This window comes from Thunnus maccoyii, chromosome 18 (assembly GCF_910596095.1).
Source record: "Thunnus maccoyii chromosome 18, fThuMac1.1, whole genome shotgun sequence".
Lineage (NCBI taxonomy): Eukaryota > Metazoa > Chordata > Actinopteri > Scombriformes > Scombridae > Thunnus > Thunnus maccoyii.
The window spans coordinates 10,015,247-10,037,500 of NC_056550.1; the positions used below are offsets into that span (position 1 = coordinate 10,015,247).

Genomic DNA, 22,254 nt, shown 5'->3' on the forward strand with positions numbered 1-22,254 from the left:
TCACACAAAAAACAGGACATATAGACACCTATATATATATATATATATATGATCCTATATACTTCTTACAGTATATACTAAGAACTCAACTGACACCACTGGTTTTTGCAGGTGTGTGTGTGTGTATATGTGTAGCTGTACCATAGTCACACCTTGTACTCTGAGTTAGCCACACCTCTAGCTCTATTTACTTTTCCCACAAATGTTTGTGTTGATCCAGAATCTGCCTATTATAATGAACCATATTTATTTCTTTATGATTGTGCTTCTGTAAACAAGGAATGTGTGTGTGTGTGTGTGTGTGTGTATGTGTGTGCTACCTGTGGGGCTCTGAGCTGATATAGTGCTTGCAGTAACAGAGTCACATCTTCCTGTGCTCCCACTCCCACTGGAGGGAGGTGAGGGTGAGGAGAGGGGAGAGGGACTGTGCTGTGACACACAGTGAGCCACCGCAAACCCTGGGGACGGCGCACATGAACATAAACACACACACAAACACACACACACGCTTGTGTTAACTGCTTTTGTCATTTCAGGATCATTCCTGACCCTGACATCCTTACTTTAGGTGAGGAATGTTGTTGCCTTTCAGTTGTCTTTTTTGGGTCATCACAAGGATGAATATAAAAGAACACAAATTAAGTCTAGAGATTTTATGTGGACACAGTACAGACACTCATACACCAATGTAACCTAAGAGACTTGTGCGTCAGATACAGTTTATGTATGTGTGTGAGTGTGAGATTAACCTGTAAACTTATTCAAAACAGCTTTGTTTGAACAAATTTAAGCCTTGTAATGTTACTGTAGTTTACCCAAAACACACACAGATACATGTTGACTTTAAACTTGGCTTTCAATATATCCAATATATGTTGACTCAAAAGCCTTAGAAAATCATTTTCACAGTGAAGAAGCCTGGAATTCAAGAGCTTCACATTTCAAAGTCATTTCCATGGAAGTAAGTTTCCTCGCTGAGACAAACAAAGAGACCTATTCAGGCAGCAGGTAATTTGAACCCGGAAGAAAAGGATTTAGCTGGCACAGATGAGGCGACATTAGAACTATAGCAAAAGGTATTTAACATCAGAGGAAGAGTTTCTGCTGTATCCTCAGGAGTCATATGTCTACACAAAGCCTCTAATCTACAGCAAGTCTTGAATTACTGTTACACTTCTTAACTAAAGATCAAATCACAAATCCTTTCCACTGCTCAGATACCATCACAATTGGTTTGAAGGTCAACTTTCTGAAAAAGTTTTCTCTAAGACTTAAAAGGAAAGGTCTTAACACACTTACCCAATGTTCTTTATTATTTATTATAATACTAATTCTAATAAATGATTCAGTGTGTGTACATCATGGACCTTTGTTTACTGCCGTTGTTTTATGATGTTATTATGCTCATTCAGATTCTAGATGAAAGGCTTTCCGCTATTCATCTGTGTACTGTCTGTGCTGGCTGTATCACTTGATCAGTACATCAGCAGCACTTTAGAAACAACAGCGTCTGTGTGGGTTTTGTTTGCTCCTAATTCTGAAGCCTCTGACTGTTTGTACAACTCACCTCCAAAGCAAGTGTACAGAAGGAAAGAAAAAATATATTTAAAACTTCAAAGGAGTCTAAAAAGATGAGTTTCTACTCTCCTCAAGGGAAAGTGTATAGTCTGAAGCAGTATGTGTGGAGACTTGATCCCGCTTATGTGTGTGTCACCTGGTACTTTATCGACGGAGGCAAAGACTGATCTGTTTGCCGTGGGGTCGTTGGGGGCTCGTCTTGACTGCTCATAGAATCGGAAAGGCAGGCCGCTGGGTGAAGCGTTGGTCGTCTGGCCAAAACCCAACACCTCCGTCGCACTGGGCTGCACAGGCAGGTCCAACAGAGCTGCATACAGAAGCAATAGCTGTGTTATTTGCTTTGAATCTTTTTTTCTTTTTTTTTTTTTTTTTTTTTACTTCAGTGGCTATTTTGGCAGTGTTCACATCCTCCTTGACTGTGCTGCATTGGCAAAATTTCAGATATCTGTTTTTAATTTTGTATGCAATTCTAAGAATCTGCCCATCAGAGGGAGAAGTGCAAGTTGCTGATGTCCATCGGTACTTCTTGTGTCAGTACACAATAAATACTTGGTGAACTTGGTGTGTTTTCTCTTTGATTCGGTTTGTTTTCACACAGAGAAAAATCCAAGCAAGCCAAAAAGGCAGCAACAAAAGCTTCACTCATTGGTCAGATGTGTCTGGGGCAGGAGCAAGAATGTGACTACAAGAAGAGGGTCCTGAAGGACGTCTACTTGCCAAATACAACATCCTCTGATGCACTAATCCAGGTCTGACCTTGTTTCACTCTCCGGCTAGTTGTTAGCAACTGTTTAATTCGCTCATCCGCATCCCACTATGCAAGTTCGATTTAACCGGACCGAAAAAGTGCAGATTTGAAAACACCCTTAATTACTCTTCGTTGTGAATGCACACGGCCGTGTTGGCCTGTGGATGATGAAATATGCATGGTAAATGACACTTTGAAGCTTTTGGGTAATGCTTTTACTCAAAGCTTTTATTTATCTTTAAGATCACACACATCAATTGTGGTAGGAGAATGTGAATAATATGAATGTGTATGATAAGAGAAGTATGACTAATTCAGGGTAACGACTGGTACTACAAAGCTCTTGATAAAGAGATTAGTTCACTGATTTCATTTTTGAAATTTAGTAAAGGGAATCATGTGATTTCTTGTAAAAGCCTTCTGTACCATGTACTTTCAAGTAGCTTCTGAGACACTTTTAGCCTCTGAGTGATAAAGCGCAGTGACTCTGCTGTCCGGAGTTGAGAGGAGGAAGGGTCATTTTGGACATATGAGTGAAGGCAGAAATCTTGAAGCGCTTCCTGCTTCCTCACCTGCGATCCTCTGCATCTTCATGCGTCTGGCCTGGATGCGACCTTTAGCTAGCCTCTGCTTGGCAATGATGCAGCGGATGTGGTCGGCGAAGATGAAGTTGGCCTGCAGGATGGGCAGGGGCTTGGCGTGGGGGTTGGAGCTGGGCTTGTGGATGACGATGTTCAACGCTCTGCTGTCATCTTCAACGCCAGACACCTGCATGTCCTGGTGGCAGAGAGAGGGAGGGAGGAAGGGGAAAAGAGAGGGAGAGAGTGTTAAAGAGTTTAAACAGCAAGAGATAGATGAAAAGAGGTTAAAAAAAGAGGACAATAGAGAAAGTGGGAATGAAAGGGTGAAAAGGCAAACAATGACAAGAAAAACAAATGCAAAGAAGAGGGTGGGAAAAAAATACAAATGGACTGAAAGTGAGTTGACAGACAGATAAATGGGACATGACTGTTGATCTTAGTTACATTTGCAAATTCACACCCAAAGAGCAGTTAACATCAGAAAGCATTTTGTAATAACACTTTCACAATATCAGTTTCACTGCATCATACTGTACAAATTCTAACATTATTGCTGCAATTCAGATGTAAGAAATGAAAGTAAAAATTAAACAAAATTAAAATTAAAATGAATTAAATTAGAAACATTAAATGCAACATCAACCTATCTGACTCATTAGTGACAGTAAAGTATGTTACTGTATGTGCTCTAAATATTTCTAGCATTTCTTCAGTGAAAATGATATGAAGGCCATGACATACAGACACACACACACACACACACACCACTTTTCTCTTACTTGCAAGAGGCCGGCAAACTTGACTACACCCCATCCGAGACGTTTGGTTTCTGGTTCGACCAGACTCATCTGGTAGACATCCACAGCGAGGAACCTTTGGGCCTGGCCGCCATCTTTGCTGACCACCATACAAGCTATTAGGTCACTATTATCTGAAAAGAAGATAAACATGATGGTAAAGAGAGACTAATGATACCAGGACTCCAAGTTTACAGGAATGATCTGTTTACGGTTAAAATAATCAGTTAGTTGTGTACAGTGAGCAGTTTCAATTAGTTTTTGTAGCAAAAGGGCTATGATTTCGCACTGGGGGGGCACAGAGGCACTTCTCCTGGCTAACTGCTCTGTGAGGCTGTACCATAACCCTCACCCTTAGCATGATGGTGCTTTAAGCTAAATGCTAAAGTCAGCATGCTAACATGGTCATAATGTTAGCATGATGTTTAGCAGTTATAATGTTTACCAGGTTCACCATCTTAGCTTAGTGTGTTAGCATGCTAACATTTGCTAATTGGCACTAAACACAAAGCACAGCTGAGGCTGATGGGAATGCCATTAGTTTTGCAGGTATTTGCCCATATGCCAAAGTATTGGACAAATTTTGACTTGATGATGGCGCAGGATGAAAAGTCAGAGGATCATTAAAGTTATTGCAGTTCACCCTATGAGGGACATGAATGTGTGTACCAGATTTCATGACAATCCATCCAATAGTTGTTGAGAATTTCACTCAAAACCATGGTGATCCAAGATGAAATGTCAGGGGAGCATCACTATCATTAGGATTTATCCACTGAACACCATCAATGTCTTTACAAATGTTCATAGAAATCTACTAAGGACTTGTATTATTATTATATTATATATCCACATATTTCAGTGTGGACCAAAGCAGTGGATCAATGACTGACAAATAGACCGACTTCGCCATCCCTTGAGCCATGCTGCTAATGTGGCTAAAAATAATATAACTATGCAGACTGTGTGGACCATCACATTTTCAAGAGGTTTTAGTCTTCAATAGCTCCATGATAGACATGCACACTGTAAAATGTGCTGTAAAATACATAGCACAGCATATATTACATATATCACTGACGTTGACATGAAATAACCACCACTCGTTTTCCGTCAGGAAACCACAAATGATGATACAGCTTAGACAGACTATGACTTAAGACTTATGACTTTTATTTCACTAGAACATAAAAGTGCTTGATTACTTATGCCAAACCACATTCAATTAGGGCACTGCAGCTGTGAACAGAAATAAAATTCAGATCATACAATGATTCATCTTCTTTAGAAAAACCTCTGCAGTTTTTGATTTAGATTTTAGTTATGAAGTGCTATTAATGAAGTGTGATTGTGTTTTACTGCTGAACTATCTTTACATTTTTTAAATGTTACTTGTGTCTACACTAATGTACAATACATACTACATATAGAGAGAGCAGTCAGATACACAGTTAGTAAAAACAGACAGACTGTTACACACTTAAAAGGGGAATGCTTTTCTCCCACATGTCTAGGTGCATGATGCAGAAATGATACACCCACATCTCAGCATCCTCACTTCAGTTTACCATGAAACCTACAGTACTGCGAAACAAACATGGGGTGAGGAACTGATGATGACCTCATTTGACTACACTAGTTTTGGTTTAAATATCACCCAACTTGTCTGGCTCTAAATATAAAGCAGTAACACCAGACTGACGTACAAATTCCCCAGTGAATTCGTCTTTCGCTTGCACAATCTCATAAATGTCTCTTCCTCTTAAAAATATTTACAGTATGCTTTTTGGTTCCTTGATTTATATTCTTAAGTATCCTGACTAATCCTTTGTTGACCAATATATGTGTCTGTTTTACATGGAAAATTGGTTGGTCGGTGAAAGTGGTACTTAGGTTTGTTTAAGGAGCCCCTATAGTTCTATGTTTGATGTGGAGGAACACTATTTTACACTTTGTTTTTAATGGTGTTTGGTGTTTTTCTCAATGTCAGACAGCTGTTCATGCTCACATGGTGACTTGTAATGGAAATCATATGTGTTGCCTTCCGGTTATATGACCTTTCTCTCTAATAAATATGAAAAGATCAATGGTGGTTACCAGGAACTTGACTTAACCCTCTGAAACAGTGAGTACTGAAAAGTACCTGCAGCTGCAGAAGTAGTCCCGAGTTTACTATGGTAGCAGAGGGAAGCTATCAGCCAAATGGTCAAAGAAATTGGGGGAAGTTTAAGACACTGAATCCCCAGACCAGCGGGAAAAAACCCTCCCACTCCCAACTTCTAATTAACTTCTACAGAAGGCGGGGGTGGGTCAACTTGCCTGGTCAAAAAAGGCTTAGAAATGTGAGGAAATTTAATGACGGACAAGTTGACTAACTTTTGGGATCACTGAGACAGTTTCAACCACGGACTTTGTTTTGAAATAACTTTCACCCAGACAGACGAAAAGCAGGGAAACACCTTTCTATGAAAGATTCGGTTTCAGGTGCTTTTATTACGTTTTTATGAGTTAGAGGGTGATCTTAGTAAGACGTCCTCTGTCTCCCGTTTCTACTACAACCAAAGTGCCAATGAGAAAGATACTGTTCAGTAAAACGCATCAGATGTCAGTGATAAAAGCTGCCAGCTTTAACTGTATGTATGTCTGTTTGTAATTGACACTCCCTGTCCTATCGTGCCAAGTGTCCCTTATCAACCTGCCACACACACACACACACACACACACAAAAACACACACAACTGAAGGTAGACAACGGAGTGGCTGTATTAACGTATGTAAGAAAAAACAATAACATGTGACTCCAAGCCCTCCATTTCCTGAGCATTTTATCCTCAAGCTATAACTAATCATGCATGTTCATTAGAAATGTAAATGTGGAAAAAATGTAAACCAAAAAATCTTTGTCATCAACTTCTTCAAAACTGACTTTTTGAAAAAAAACTTCCAATTATTTACAAGTGCCAAAACACTTGAAAATAAAAGGAAACAGAGTGCTCATATTTCTAGAGTTTTACTATGTGATAAATAAATAACAATAAACTCCACAGGAAACTTCCCCCTTATGCAATGTCAATGTGAAATAGTTTCTTTGAATGTTCCTTTCAGTTACATGAATGCAACTGGGAGGAGGCCACCTTGTTCAAGCACACTTTCATAAACTTCTCAGTGATGGGAATCAAACATGACCCTGTAATTACAAGGCAAGTACTAATTACAAGACTACTACTACTCAAGAGACACAATGTACAAACACTAGCAAATGCTCTGTGATCAAACAGTTACCAGAGGATATGATGAAATTGAGGTGGTTGCAGCTAAATGGTCACAGATAAGAGTTTGTGGGTGGAAGGCTGAAGGGTTAAACCCTCCAACCCCCGAGGAAAAACCCTCCCTGTCCTGACAATAACTCTGTAAGAATGTCTTCTTGGTCAATAACCTGAATTAAAATAAATGGTCAAGAGTGACAGTTAAAAAAAAAATCCCACAAAACACAGAAGAGTAGGAAAAAGGAAGTTAAATGTAAGACAGATAATCAGGAAATTTAAAATCAACTGTTCAAGTGAAAGAAAATTACTGGAAGTCATGTCACACATGATTTGGTAACTGTCAAAGACAAGTCATTATCCACGTAGATCTGCTACAGACTGTTTCGACTGGCATTTGGAATCATGACAACACTCACAGTTTCAACCGCTGAATTAGATTTGAAAGTGAAGCTGGAGGGAGACATTTGGTTTCAGTAGGCATGTTGCCATCTATTTATCAATTAATTTTTTTTGAAAATACCCACCCTTTCACCAAAAGAGAGGAATTATGAAATCATGAGAATAAGGTGAGTTTCTCTTACCTGGGTTTAGTAGAGCTACATAAAAACATCATAAAAAAATGGAAAGTTTTTCAAGAATTAAAAAGATACTTAATTTAAAAAAACAGGTTGTTAATATCAGCTAATTATGGCTCTTTCATGCAGTCTGAAGACAAAACATTTCTAAAATATATTCAAAGAGAAACAAATGACAAGATAGCTATGACACATCTGTAGACGACATTTCGGTATCTGAAGTCACCCTACTGTGTCATAGGCTTGATCCATTCATCTGGCCACTTTTTGTAAACGTTTGCCACAGATGGTACAGTCATCACTGCGAGGTAAACAACCCCGTGGAATTTACAAGGAACTCTTTTCTTGAGTGAAATTCTGATAAGTGAATTTAATGGTATACTGCCACCATTTTAAATTACAAAGAAGATTTAAGGTATTGTGTGGGTAAAAACATACAGAACACATAACATTTTACTTGGTAGTAGTACAAGTTAAATGACCTTTTAGAAAAAAAAGTGGTTTTCTTCGATCATGTCATGTCATTCTCACACCATCTCATGCTACTGATCAGAACAGGAAGAGGATGACAGAAGAAAACAAATTGTACAAAGAAAGTGTGAAAGAAAACAGAGGAAAAATACTTTCTGTGCTTGCATCATAAGGTACACGTAATATAGTTATGAGATACTATCGGCTATGGGGAATTTGTGGTGAGCCTTAAAACTTCTATGGTGTCATGGCTATCTCTCATTTCGTCGATTAAACATTTTGTCTATTACACGTCAGAAAACAGTTGGAAAGAAAAATCTGAATTTTGTCCAACTAACTATCCAAAACCCCAAACTATTCAATTTAAAGAAATGTACAACTAATTCTCAAATTTCAGAGCCTTGAACAAGCGAATGTTTGGTATTTTAGTTTGAAAAATAACAAACGATCAATCGCAGATTAATTTTCTTTCATCATTGAAAGTAAAGGTTTTTTTTTTGAGTAAAATAATAAACATATCAAACAGATGGAATATGCCATTTTAAATGAGAGAGGTAGGCTTCCTGTCTATTCTCGTACTACTATATCATATTGTATTACTATTGACAAAGCAATGAATGAATCAGCACCTCTTTCGGCCCAGGGATGCGATTGTATGTGTGTATAACTTTGATTATTTTAGTTATAGTGAAATTATTAAGTTGTACAAAGCAGTAACAAACAATACTATAACAGTTATACAGTATAAATGTGTAAAACATATCAACTAGATGGATTCATCCAACCTTTATCGATACCTGCCTATCCTGCGCAGGTTCACAGGGGGGGCTGGAGCCTATCTCAGCTGACATGAGTGAAAGGAGGGGTACACACTGAACAGGTCTATCATAGGGCTAACATGTATATGTAGACCATTCACACTCATGGGTGATTTGCTAGTCACCATACCTTAATTCCTGACATTGAGAAAGTAAGCAGAAGACAGTGTGGCTGAATCCTCTGCAATAACAAAGTGGAACTGAATAAGAGTGTTGGTGGCACTTAAAGTGAAATATCTACATCCTTCCTCTATTCCACGAAAAAATGCATCTAACTGTTTAATGGTTATTATTCTGAGAGCCGTAGTGTGACACTCACTTCCCAGAAAATAATTTAAGAATAGTTATGATGGTTTTTTTTTCAAACCCAGTACATATTTTGTAGACCTATATCTCCCTTCAGACACGAAGACAATGACAGGGGAAATCTAAATAATGTTTTGATAGCAGCGAGACAAAAACATTTCCTGCTACTCTACATCACCCTGCTTAGTGTAATTTTAATTGTAAAAAGTGTTTAATTCCTGCAACTTCTAGACCTGGAAACCAGAGCTTCTGTAGTGGTTTTCAAGTAAAACTGAAAGACTTAAACAGCCAATTTGTCTTTTTTTGAGTAAATGTACTCTTATTCATATATTATAGTGCATCCTTAATGGCACTGGGAGTTGGTTGTTTTCCCTCAAAGCTTCCTTTTCCTTCCAACCTGTTTCTATATGTTCCTACAACAGTTTTATTCTTTTATACTGTATGTTTTCAAAGGTTTGTGGACAACAAACCTTAGTACATATAATAATAATGATGATGATAATAATAATAATAACAATGATTACATTCATAGTGTTAATGACTTGAAAACGAAACTTAAGCTCTACTATTGAACTGTGTAATCTTACTCTGAAGGAAGCCTTGTACGTTCAAGACTTAGTGCTTGATGTCTCAGGCATGTTCTATATATAAAATACCTCAAACGACGTTGATTTGCTTCTGCCTGTGGAGTCAACGAGCGGAAGACAGACAGCGCCACTCTGCCATTGCAACCCACACTGTGGTCAGAGAAGGGATTACGTCCGTAGTGATAAGAACTACCATAGAGAATGAATTGAAATGGTTTAGAGAGTTAAGCTCCATTCCCGTTCCTCACATGTGGGAACTTTATATGTAAGTTCGAGACATAGTTCAGGATGTTTCAGGGACGTTTTGAACGGGCACTACAGTTCATCTGATCAGCTTCAGCTCAACTCAAAATTGTAATCTTCAGATATTCTGCGTGTGAGGTGTTTAGGAAGCACTGCTAAATTGTAGTGTTTACCGATTGCCTGCATGTGAGGTGTTTAGGGAACATGGGTAAATTATGGCGTCTACTGATAGCCTGCATTTGAGGCGTTTAGGGGACGGGCACTGTTCTCTCTAGGTTTTCAAAATCAGCCTGTTCCGAACAGGCACATTTTGAACGGGCACTGCACTAGTAATAATAATAATAACAAACATCTATTTTAAAATCAATACAGTTGTCTACACAGGCCGCGCATCAATCACACTTTACATGCTTAGCCGCAACCAGACCTTTATACTTCAAGTCTATCTTATGTGGGTGACTATAGTAATTGTGTATCAGGCTCTGAACGCTTGCAAAATTCGGTTGACCTAAACTTAATATTGTGCCTAAACGCATCCTGTGTAGACATAGACAGAGGACTGAAACTGCTGCTGCTCTGCTAACGTGCTGCTTTCACTATGCAGGCTGTACAGACATAACAACATCCACACACCTTTTAAATACACACACACTTAAAGCTCCCCTCCAGTGTATTTTGGCATTTTTAAGATATTTTCATATTTTTCAGAGTCATTTCCTGACAATGTTGATTAGACACACTGTTCTCCCAATATTTTTTGACAACTTAATTTTACACTCACAGTTAAAACATTTAAGTTGTTGCTAAAAGGGAACAATGACATATACTATGATGATCATAATGATCTATGATGATGATACTATACTGAAGGACTATAGTAGAACGCTGCAGTCATATGTCATCCTCATAAAATCCCTTTGTTTTTGTGAGTGTCACATAAGCTACTGATACTGAGGGTGCAATGCTGGCTTTTGCACCCTTGTAGAACCAGGCCTGGCCACTGAGGAAGAAAATTAATGGACATTTACTATTAAATAAAGCAAGATGTTATTGCTTAGGATAGATGATCCATCAATAAAGAAGCCATGGTCTGATTTCACCTATGGATTTCACATATTCCTGTTATTGACATGTAACCTAGTCTATACAGCCAAGCTGTAGCAAGTAGACAGGTTAGGCTATAAGATCACTATCATCCCAACACATTGCCGGTGTGCTAGAATGACAATCTGGTTGCCATGGTAATGGATTACATCCAACTATTAACCAAACCTCATTCTCTGTTTGAGAAAGAACGTTAACCATCAAACAGGAAGTAATTTCCGGCTGGAGTGGAGCTTTAAACATTTTTACTCATTTCCAGTTATTGGTAGCTGAGTTGCAGCCTTCCTTTACGTTACTGAGAAGTGTTGTGAGGTTGTGACAGTAGCAGGGAGCATATCTAAAACTGTATTGTTAAATGTAGGCACAACTTAAAGTCAGCATACAAACAACACACACAAACATGACAAAAGCACATACATGCGTGCACCCAAGTAAGCCACATATGAGTACTGTTTTGCAAAGTTGTCTGAGTCAGTCTCAGTTGCTCCTTTTCACATCACTCTGTAGCTATACATGTAATATGCTGCCTGGCAGAACTAACCACGTGCAAGTTTCCAAAACATCATCTATACACCTGTGTCGGGTAACAGAAGACTGTTCAGGTTATCTCAGTGTGTGGGAAACTGTGTGCATAGATGCATGTGAGTGAGTGTGACTGTATGCTCGTCTCGGTGTTGTTGTGGTTGTGAATGTGTGCATGTGCATGACTTTTATTATTAAAACTGCACTTGTACATCTACTGCTCTCTTTCCCAGAGAGTGTGAGAGTGTGTAAGCGAAAGAGTGTGAGAGAATTACAGATGTGTGACTGGTACTTACGCAGTAATTGTAGATCGATGGGGGCGGTTAGAGTTGTTTTTGCAGTTAGGAAGTGTCTGTATTTTCTTTTTCTTCTTAGGTTATACTTTTATTGCACTTATTAGACTTTATTTTGTCTTTTATATTGTCCTTTCCCACACTGAACTCTATTTTTCAATGTAAAGCTGCACATTAGCTGTCCTGTAGCTTGCTGTCTGGTTTTGAGAACTGAAGAAATGCTTCTATGATGAAGCATGCTTCTTTGTCTGTGTGTGTGGGTGTGGTGTGTGTGTGCATGTGTGTGTGTGTGTGTGTGTGCTCGTGTGTCTTACTGAGGTCTAAGACATCATCTGTCTTGATAAGATCTTCAGGTCTGGTCAGAGGCAGCTGCGTCTCAGGTTCTCCCTGCAGCTGGAGCGATAACGACCGCAGCATGAAGAACACACGGATCGCCTGTGAGGAGAGAGGTCCCACACACACACACACACACACACACACAAACACAGATGTTCATTCAACCTTCCTGTCTGAAATAGAAAGTTACAACAAACCAGTGAATGACGGAGATCCAAAAAAGTCCTATGACTGTAGAAAAACAACAGGAGAGACTGACATCAATCAAGCAGTATTTTTATTACTATCAAAATCAGTCTAATACGTTTTCTCTTTCATCTGAGTGCTGCCAGTCTGGTGTCATTGCAGCAACTTTTTTAGTAGAACACAAAACCAAAAGAATTTACTATGAGGTGCACTTGCTATGAGTTTTACGGTGTAAAAGAGGATGTTAACTATTATTTGTCATAAGTAAAAATAATTCTGATTGGTTGATTTGTGCCCCAAAGATAAAAAAAACTCTTATTTTCACTATGAGACCTGATTTCCAAGGCATCTAACAACTTCTTGTATTTGAGAGCCTTGCAGTTCAGATTCACGTGTTGCATGCGACACACATGCTGAGCTTGGACTCACCCTGCGTGTCTTCTCCACGTCTCCACAAGGTAGCCTCTTGACGAAATCGATACCAGTCAGCGGGGTGCCCGTGGGTGGCAGCAGTATCGAGGCATCCATCATTAAATATTCCACGTTCAGCGGTTTACTCTGTAACATACAAGAGCAAATGAGTACAGACAGCTCCCATACAGATATTAGTAACATCAAGCATGTGTTTATAAGCTCTGGTGAATCGTTTTTTTTCAAGGAGGAAGAAAAACAAATGTGATATATCAAATGAAGGCCAACTAACCGTCATGCTCCTGTATTCATCTTCAAACATGTCCAGAAAGATCTCTTCACCCTGCGATGATATAACCAAAGTGGAAGCCAATTACAAATAAGACTGTGGGGGGGGGGGGGGGGGTTGACTCAACAGACAAAACACTGGTAATTTATTCCTAAGTGAGTTTTACCCCCTCGATGAGGCTTTCCCTCTTTACTGCTTCGTCATAGCCCATGTTTAGATCATATACGCAGGTGACTCATGTTGCCCAAGTCTGTGCATGCAGAGTGTGAATCAGTGTGTGAAGGTAAACACTCTTTTAGACCAGAAGTGCTCTCTGCGGGGGGAAAAAGCTGCACATATTCTTTGTGTGGTCATATTTCTGGACTGTGAGAACCTCCCAGTGTCGAGGTCGCATTCCTCTACAGTTACACGCGATAGACCGGCGGCTTGCTCGACAAGGACTGCTTCTTATCTGGAGATTTAATTCCTAAACATGAAACTGACAAGGTGATTAACGAATCCTTCTCATCTGCTGTATGCTCCACCGCAAATCACCCGTATAAATGATTGCGAGGGTTGGAGGGGAATTCTTAATTGACGTACCATCAACAAAATGATGTTGTGCACTGAAACAGGAAATGCTGGACAGATAAGACAAGTAGTTTGGACATGCACAGTCGAGCATTTAAGCACACAGGAGAGTGATTGTTTACTGTATGAATGTAATGTAGCTCATCATGTTCATCTCACCGCTGTGATACTGCACGTCTAGGCTAGAATACTCCACTTGTTATATAAGTGTAAATGGAAAAGTACTGCAGCTAGAAGTTATAGAAATGTATTTTTTAGATAGAATATAATGGCATCAAATTAAATGTAATGTTGATTAAGGCAAAATTTAATGACATAAATGAATAAATAAGCAAATCAGATGACTCCAGTTTTAAAAAAAAATGACACTTTTGTCAATTCATAGCTCTATTTTTTTTCTTTTTACAAATTCATTAGCCATGACTTTTATCAGTTCAGGAACACTTTGACGTATTACTCAAAGGATTCAAGTTTTCTTGAATTGATGAATGTGATGCCGGATGGAATTACAATTATATGCACTGATAAACAATTAAATGAGTGAAGGTCAACATTATAATATGAAGTACTTGAGCTATTATCCGATATAAACATCCAATGCTTTTTTTCCCTCATCGATTCAAGCACACTTTAATCAATTTAACATTTGATTTAGAGAAGATTCTTTGTTAAACTTTCGCTGCTTCCACCTCCTTAAGAAAGCAACCACACTGTTGTACTGTTCCACTGTGATCCTGACTACAGTGTAGATGTTTTGAGAGGAAACATTTGTTGAAGTGGGATTGGATTTGAACATTATTTTAAGTTTTTATTTAAACTGGCTCACAGCACTTGTTTTGAACAAAAAGCTAATTAACAGTACATTTTTTTGCAGTGATATTTTTCTGCTGTAAGAGGACTTTTTTCTGCCTCCCTGGGCCTGGAGTCAGCCCAACATAACTGTTGTGACTGATTCTAAAACTGATATCCAGAAGACACTCAAAGAGAAACAGAAAGCTGCACTGAAAGCATATGGTGTGTGTTTTACAACATACAATAAATACGAGGAAACTTTCAGTTTTACCTGTTACACCTTCCAGGAAATGACTTCAGTTATAATCAGTGGATACATGCACATACAGGCACGCTCACAGGCACGCGCACACACACACACACACACACACAAAAACACACACACCAATAAAATCTTATCTCCAGGGGGTTTGGCTTTAAATTACAAGGTTTGAACAGAATTAAAAAGGTAGGCAGTGCATCAACTTTTGTTTTGACGATGTTCACAAGAGGAACCGGTTGTAACACCAGGATGGCAGTCTGCCTGTCTGGATCTTTGTTCATTTTTTTTTCCCTGAATTGTTGTTTTTCTGTTTGTTTGCCCGTCCCTTTACGCTTTACTGACAACTACTGCCTTTGTGTCTGTGCAGCAAACAAACTCCAGAACAGTAAACAGTTTTCGTGGTATGACTATCAAATGAAAGCCTGTTATGCTGCAGCAGTCGGAAACAGTGGAACATGAAATATTTTACATCAATATCATTTGTTAGACGATATCAGCCTGCTTGTCTGTGTGTCAATATCTTCATTCTCTCAGAGCTCTCTGTCCTTTGACCTGTTCTTCAGTGTGTGTGTGTGTGTGTTGGTGTGTGTGCTCACCTTATAAAATCTCCGCAGTAAATGCAGACTTTCTTCTCTGGCACCCTGCAAACACAAACATGACATATAAAAATTGTGAAATCATGACAAATACACTCAGAGAGGTAAACGCATCCTTATCTTCAACCAATGAACAGGTAAGAAACAAAAGTAAGTCATTGTGTTCAATCAATCGATCAATCCCTGCCGTGTTTGAAGAACTTATAACATTTTCCAGGCCATGTTATTGTTACATACATGTTATTGTTATGGTCCTTTAGTGGACCACGAGTTAAAGATAATTTAGAAAACAAGTTTTACTGTACTGGAATGTAGTACATGTTATGATTATCTATTTAAACAATCACATTTATTTCATTTTGACTGGCAGTTTTTACACATAATCACCATTCACAGTATTGCAAAATAACAATACTGTATAATACAATTCATCTGTAAAAATTCTGGAATTTTTAAGAAAAAGTAACTGCAAATGTGTGGCATAAAAATAACAAAACAAGTTAATTCAAGATTATTTACATAATTGTAAAACTGAACTCAGTAACTGCTGTTACTGAGAAAGGGTGTGGTACAAGTCATCCATACTGTGTGACACATTTCTAGTTAATCACACACTAAGGCGAATCTGATATGATGCGCTGAAACTATTAAATGACGTCCTCACTCTGATGTTGTGTTTGGCAGTTAAATGCCTCCCTGCTTTGTCCCTGCACAGCAAGGATCAGAGGGCAAAGTGAAGGACAGTTACAGGATGTGTGCTCACTGTTCTTCCTGCAGTGACATCGTAGTAGTTGTTTGAGATACGGTAGGCCTTCGACAATGTGACGCGGTGTGTGAGTAATACTGAACGAACTAAACCTGGAAATGCTGGCCTGTCTTCCTGTCTGTGCAATCAGTAACATGACTACTCAGCAATTACACCACAGTGGGGTGGAGAGAAAATCAGCAGGGTCAGAGAGAAATCCACCTGACATAAACAGAATTATAGATTTTGCAAAGTAGGAAAGGGAGTCACATGTTAAGCAATGTAAGCAATTTAAACTCTAACTAAACAAAAAGACTAATAATGAAACCCTAAACATGACCATTTTAGCCAAAGGAACACTGCCCTAATTTAAAGGGGCTATTCATTAATGTTAAACTGTGTCAGAGGTGGGAAACCATTTAAGCAGAAACCTCCAGTGATGTTAACAACTGATACCTATAGTAAGTGAAACCTGACCAGACCTGCTTAGAAAAATGATTGTCAAATGACCATGACCAGTTCCCCTTTAAATTCACTTAATCATTTTCTAAGAAATGTAAGAACAAATAAATAAATTAAACAAGCAACACCACAACTAATTCCTGTAACTTGGTTTGAAGAAAGGAAGGAGTGCAGAAAAGAGAGGGTGGGGAGAATTACGGTAAAGTGATAGAAGAGAAAATAAAAAAAATTCCCAGAAGGATGAGGAAGAAATTGTGAGTGCTGTGCAAGAAGTAGGAAGACAATTAGTGAGGTGAGATGTGAGGTTTTAGGCGGAGAAGGAAAAAGGAGAAGGAAATGAATGACCGACTTCTTATCATTTTGAAATCATAGAACATCAAAACCACAAATTACAGTTGTACTCATTGAGAAACACTGTGGCTGTGGATTCTGAGAAAGTGGCGAGTGGATACAGGACAGTTATGAATGGCTTAAGAATGAAGTCATTTTTTTGATATTGATCTTGCTTAACACTTGCCTGCTCTGACATTCTGACCACTGAAATCGTTTTATGTGTCTTTTAATGTGCAGTTATTAAGTCTGGGTGTGACATGTTGACACAAAGTGTATGTTTTATGTGTACTGTACCTCCAGGCAGGCCAGGTGGACATCTTTGATTATACAGTGGTTTCCAGACAGCACGGACTGCTTTAATAAAAGGCAGCTCAGCTCCAGGGTAGCTAGACGCACTTTACCATCTACACATACATGTAAAGAGAAACATATAAGTAAGGAATGAGAATGACTGTGGTTCCATAAACAAAACAAACATAATGTGTACAGTGTGAATGTCTAAAACACAAACAGTACACAAAAATATGTCCATAACACAAACATGGTTTTTGAGCTACAGGTTTGATAACATCTTTACATTCACTTGAACAGTTTTCATATGTTACATGTTGTATTTAAATATGATATATAATATAAGGTTGTATGATCAGCTTGGCGATATGTGTGTGTGTGTGTATGGAGCTACCAAGGCCCAGTCTTTGAACTGGGCATTAAGTATGCTGATATAATACTACTGCTAAACAGGCATGGTTATGTAATTAGTGAAAGTAAACCTCAACTAATTCTTAGATCAAGAGGTCTCTAAAAGATGAAAGCCGTACGGTAATCTGCAGGATGCTGTCGGTTCCGTTCGTGACCAGTTACTGTATTCAGGACAACTGCACAGATACAGACAGATGTAGAGAGTATGGTCTACGAGTAAGAAAAGAGGATGTCTGCTTGATTAGGAACGAGCTGGATCCCAGAGAGGTTTCACTAAGGGAAAGGAGACATCTCCAAAAAGGTGGGATTACTTCTCAAAGGGACTAAATTTCATCTGGCGTATTGACTCTCATGATCTTTCATAATCAAGTGGACATCCTCTTTTCTGTGTGTGTGTGTGTGTGTGCATATTACCAGGCTGTGCTGCCTGGCTCATAACTCTGATTAGTCTCTCTGCCAACACCAAACTGTAGGAGCTCCTCTCCTGGTCGGGGACCGGCAGCTGCAGCCGCTCAAGAAGATCACAGTTTATACCTACGGACAGACAAAAGGGGGTAAAGCAAAGCTTGTATGCACATTGTGTGGTATAAAAATGAATACAGTGATGTTGTAAGTTTGTTAAAAATTGATGTTAGTGAGATACAGTAACATGTCTCGTCTTCAGTTAGCCTAAAGTCAGTTAACCTGAAGGCCTGAGTAACCTGAGTGTCTGCTCAGTGAGATAAGCTGACTACTGAGTAGGCTAATCACTAATATGTATAGACCAAAACTAGTCATTTTGCAACACCCACAGCATTACAGTGTGTATTTTATTTTTGGTTCAGGAACCATGGACAGTATGTGATAAGCAGCGATAATTTGGTTTTCTTTGAACGTGTATGTCAGCTGCCATAAGTCTTTAATTATACAAAGTAATACTGTGTGTCATCTAATCTCACATGGGATGAATAATATTAGTGGTATGACACAAAAACAGAACATGCATTCATTCATTTACACATAAGTACGATAACAACTCACATGGTGAGACACCACTGGTCTATATTTAATCCATTATTGCTAACATGAACTAGAAATGTCAGATTCTTAATTTTACAACAAGACAGTGATAGCTGGGTAATATATCGTGGCTAGCTAGCCAACATGCTAAGATTATCTTGAAACGCAGTTGTTCAGATTTAATGGACAGTTCTCTGCCAAAAAAAATGTCACAGAAATGAACCGGATGTAATCAGTTTTTTTTGAGTCAGTCAAGTCCTGTTCACACCCTCTATTGACCTCCAATGTGGCTGCCAGAGGCCAAGTGACTGCCCATTGTACTGCTGCTTTATTGTAAACATACAGCGCAGTTAACTTCATTCATCAGCTATCTAGAATGAGCTGCAAACAACGAAATGAATGCACGTGTGTGTAAACGAATAGAAAGGCCGACCTTTGCTGTGAGAGACGGCGTAGAGCAGGCAGAGGACAAAGAGGGCGTGGTAGTCATCATTGGTGCAGTCGAGGGCACTGTACACCATGTCTAAGAACGGTCTGCAGACAGAGAGAGAACAGATACCACCGGTCACAAACACTGCTGTATTTCCTTTTATTCATTCTTTCCACTTCCAGACCGATCCAATGATTCAGTGCGTTCAGATATGTGTGAACATGTACCTGCTCCTCTGCGTCTGTGTGCGGGTGGCTGCTGCCGTCTTCTCCTCGTCGGTGATGTTCTGCTCCGTCAGCTCTGACACCTTACACTTCTCCATCACCACCATCTCTATCTCTGTGTGCACACACATGCACGCTTTATATTTACTTGTATAAATGCTCATAAATGTCAAGGTTATTTTTTTTTATCATAAATGGACTCTTGTCACCAGTGATTATGAATTTACAGCCTGAAGTGATTCCTTCTCCGCCTTCACTTGGCCAAAGAAAAGACATGATGCCATCAGTGTCTTCTTCATATTAATTAACAAATATAACATTTTCACAACATAAAAAAATGTATTACTTCAGAGCAAAAGAGTTTCCACTAAATTAGAAATTACCGTCTATCCTGCAGATGGCTTTTTAATTTATCACTGTTCTTGTCAATCAGTTGAAAAAGGTAGGTGTCATTTTCCACCTGTGGTAAATGCATCATTTTGAAACTATCTGTTCCCCTGCAGCCCACAGTGTTCTTTGCGTTCAAATTCAAACTGCACAATTTTTTGCATTTGGGCTTTCAGAAGCATCAGTTTGTGAAGACTGTGTGAAGCCCTGCACGCCGACTCTCTGCAAAAAAAAGACTCTCTTCTGTCGGAGTGAAGAAGGAATCGTTTCAGATGAGTGAAATGGTGGCATTTTACTGAACACGTAACACACTCCAATACTAAGAGACACACGCATGCACACGGAGCAAGAGTGAGAGACAGGCGGACGGGTGAGGAGCACAGGATGGATGGTGTGTCACCGTGGAAATGGACAGTCAACTGCCATGGAGATTGTGTGGGACATGTGATCAGTGGTGGCCATGTTAACCATGGGGAAATAAAAAGGTGTCAAACAAGGGGAAGCAGCGAAAAAGAAGGAGGCCTCGTCTCAAAACTAGACTAGGATTTTTTTTAAAAATCAAATTGACTTTCTGTTCGCTTTTACCATTTGTTCTGCGTTTGTATTTTGTTTTTCTCTTAAACGCTCGTGCATTCTTTGACATTTTGCTGTTTTCCACACTATTCCTTTTTCAGTCCTAAACTATGAACTGTCTTACTGCTGATGAAGAGGCTGCGTTGTCTAATCTCAATTTGGCAATAAGCTGCTAGAGTCGTGTTCAAATTGAATTAAAGGCCCAAACTGAAAATTATTTAAGTCACAGCAAAAAAGCAGAGCACGTTCACAGTTAAAAATGTGATGTTAATATAAGTTATTGAATCTTTTCAGTTATTCTCTCTTTTTAAAGAGTTAGTGTTACTGTTTTCTGTTTGGAGAAGAGGGCTGCTGCTGAGGTGGCTGTTGGGTAACCAGGGTGCATCATGATGGGAGACTGCATCTGACTGATGGGAGTAAAGAGACACTCACAAACACAGTCCTGTACTGCTGTGTCCAATGACACACACACACTCACCTTCCGCTGTCTCACCACTCGCTCTGCTTCCCTTAGAACTCCCACCTCCTCCTCCCTCTGTACCTTTTCCCTTCTCCCTCTCTCGGCCTCCGTCTCCTCCCCTACTGTCGTCGTCCCAGCCCTCCTCTCCTCCTCCTCCTCCTCCTCCTCCTCCGCCGCCGCCACCTCCTCCCCCTCCCCCAGCTCTTTCGTCATCCTCCTCCTCGCCCAGGTTCTTGTAATTTGGTCTCTTCTGGGTTCTCTTGCGGCCGCGGTGGCGGGACAGCTCCAGGGAGCGCTCCAGAGACTCTGGGGGCTTGGTGAACCGACGCACGCCTCCCGCACTGGCCTGTGGGGGGTTCGAGAAGTATAGAGGGGAAAACATCACATGCTTTGAAGTGAAGATCAGATCGCATAATGAATATTTTATCATCTCTATGTTATGTCATAATGTTTTCAGGTGATCATGAAATTAGTATTCTTGTTAACATGTGCTTTCATGGATGATTTTGGTTCAAATAAATCAGTGGTGATACCTCCCCAAGATGTGCTAAATACAAAAAATACAAGAAGTGTTGAAAAGAAGAGAAAAGGAGCAAGTGGGTGTGGTGTTTTTAGTCAGGTATTGAGATTCGGGAGTGAATACACTCATAGACCGGAAACTTAGAAGAGACTAACTGTCCTGTTTCCAGAAAGTGATATCACTGCAACCCTTTACTGGTAGACATGCATGCAAAAATCTGACACACACTAACATGCATGAGAACACATATACACACAACACACTTACACACACACACACACAAACACACACACACACACACACACGCGCACGCACACACAGCCTTACAGTAAATCCTTCTTGCACTATCATGTTGATCAGAGTCAGTTAAAACACAGAAGCCACTTCCCCTTGTACACTTTATCGAAATAGAAGAGAAAATGACCACTTGACACGCACACACACACATGCAAGCACATACACACACACACACACACACACAGTTGATAACTGGCTTCTGTGAGGCTGTACTGGCACTGCAAGAAAGCCAGTTCCCACATGACCCTAAAACTTGCACAAAAATGCATGCACGCACGCACACACACGCACGCACGCACGCACACACACACACACACAGAGGAAACAGCTGGTAAATGATAAGATGCTCTACAAAGATATAAACACTGACTTACAGTAAAACTGAGTAATCATGGCAATAATAGTACTGCAAGAATTCTCATAATAAACCGAATAATTATTGATTTATTTTTGTACTTAACCACATATGCAAACTGGGCTAAAAGGTTAAAATAATCAAATTGACTGCAAGCAGAACAAATAGTACAAAGATACATAAAACTTAAAAAGAAGAAAAGAGTGAGGATTATACAGGGTCAAAATTGCAGTTGCCATAACAACAAGAAGTAAAACTAAATGACAACACATAACTAGTTACTTTTAGCTAGTAATTTAAGATTAAAAAAGAAAACTGAACAACTGAGTTAACTTTGTCTAAGCTGAGCTTGTTGTAAACGATAATAGCAAAAGTAACGGAACTTTGAGTTTTTGGTTTCCAAGCAGTGGTCAAAATCTGCAGAATAAATATCACA

The 22,254-nt window shown here is 39.4% G+C and overlaps 1 protein-coding gene across 2 annotated transcripts in view; it reads right to left on the minus strand.

Annotated features, from left to right (window-relative positions):
• The window catches only part of clec16a (C-type lectin domain containing 16A), a 46,056-nt gene that overhangs the window by 4,812 nt on the left and 18,990 nt on the right, over nucleotides 1-22,254 (minus strand). For both annotated transcript variants that reach the window (XM_042391832.1, XM_042391831.1), the window contains 13 exons: nucleotides 20,665-20,992; nucleotides 19,230-19,341; nucleotides 19,006-19,106; nucleotides 17,988-18,107; nucleotides 17,166-17,275; nucleotides 15,332-15,376; nucleotides 13,115-13,165; nucleotides 12,841-12,969; nucleotides 12,204-12,324; nucleotides 3,687-3,838; nucleotides 2,899-3,103; nucleotides 1,715-1,885; nucleotides 321-458 (listed from right to left, as the gene is read on the minus strand). In XM_042391832.1, coding sequence (XP_042247766.1) covers nucleotides 321-458; nucleotides 1,715-1,885; nucleotides 2,899-3,103; nucleotides 3,687-3,838; nucleotides 12,204-12,324; nucleotides 12,841-12,969; nucleotides 13,115-13,165; nucleotides 15,332-15,376; nucleotides 17,166-17,275; nucleotides 17,988-18,107; nucleotides 19,006-19,106; nucleotides 19,230-19,341; nucleotides 20,665-20,992 — 1,783 coding nt within the window. The remainder of the gene's footprint in view (nucleotides 1-320; nucleotides 459-1,714; nucleotides 1,886-2,898; nucleotides 3,104-3,686; nucleotides 3,839-12,203; nucleotides 12,325-12,840; nucleotides 12,970-13,114; nucleotides 13,166-15,331; nucleotides 15,377-17,165; nucleotides 17,276-17,987; nucleotides 18,108-19,005; nucleotides 19,107-19,229; nucleotides 19,342-20,664; nucleotides 20,993-22,254) is intronic.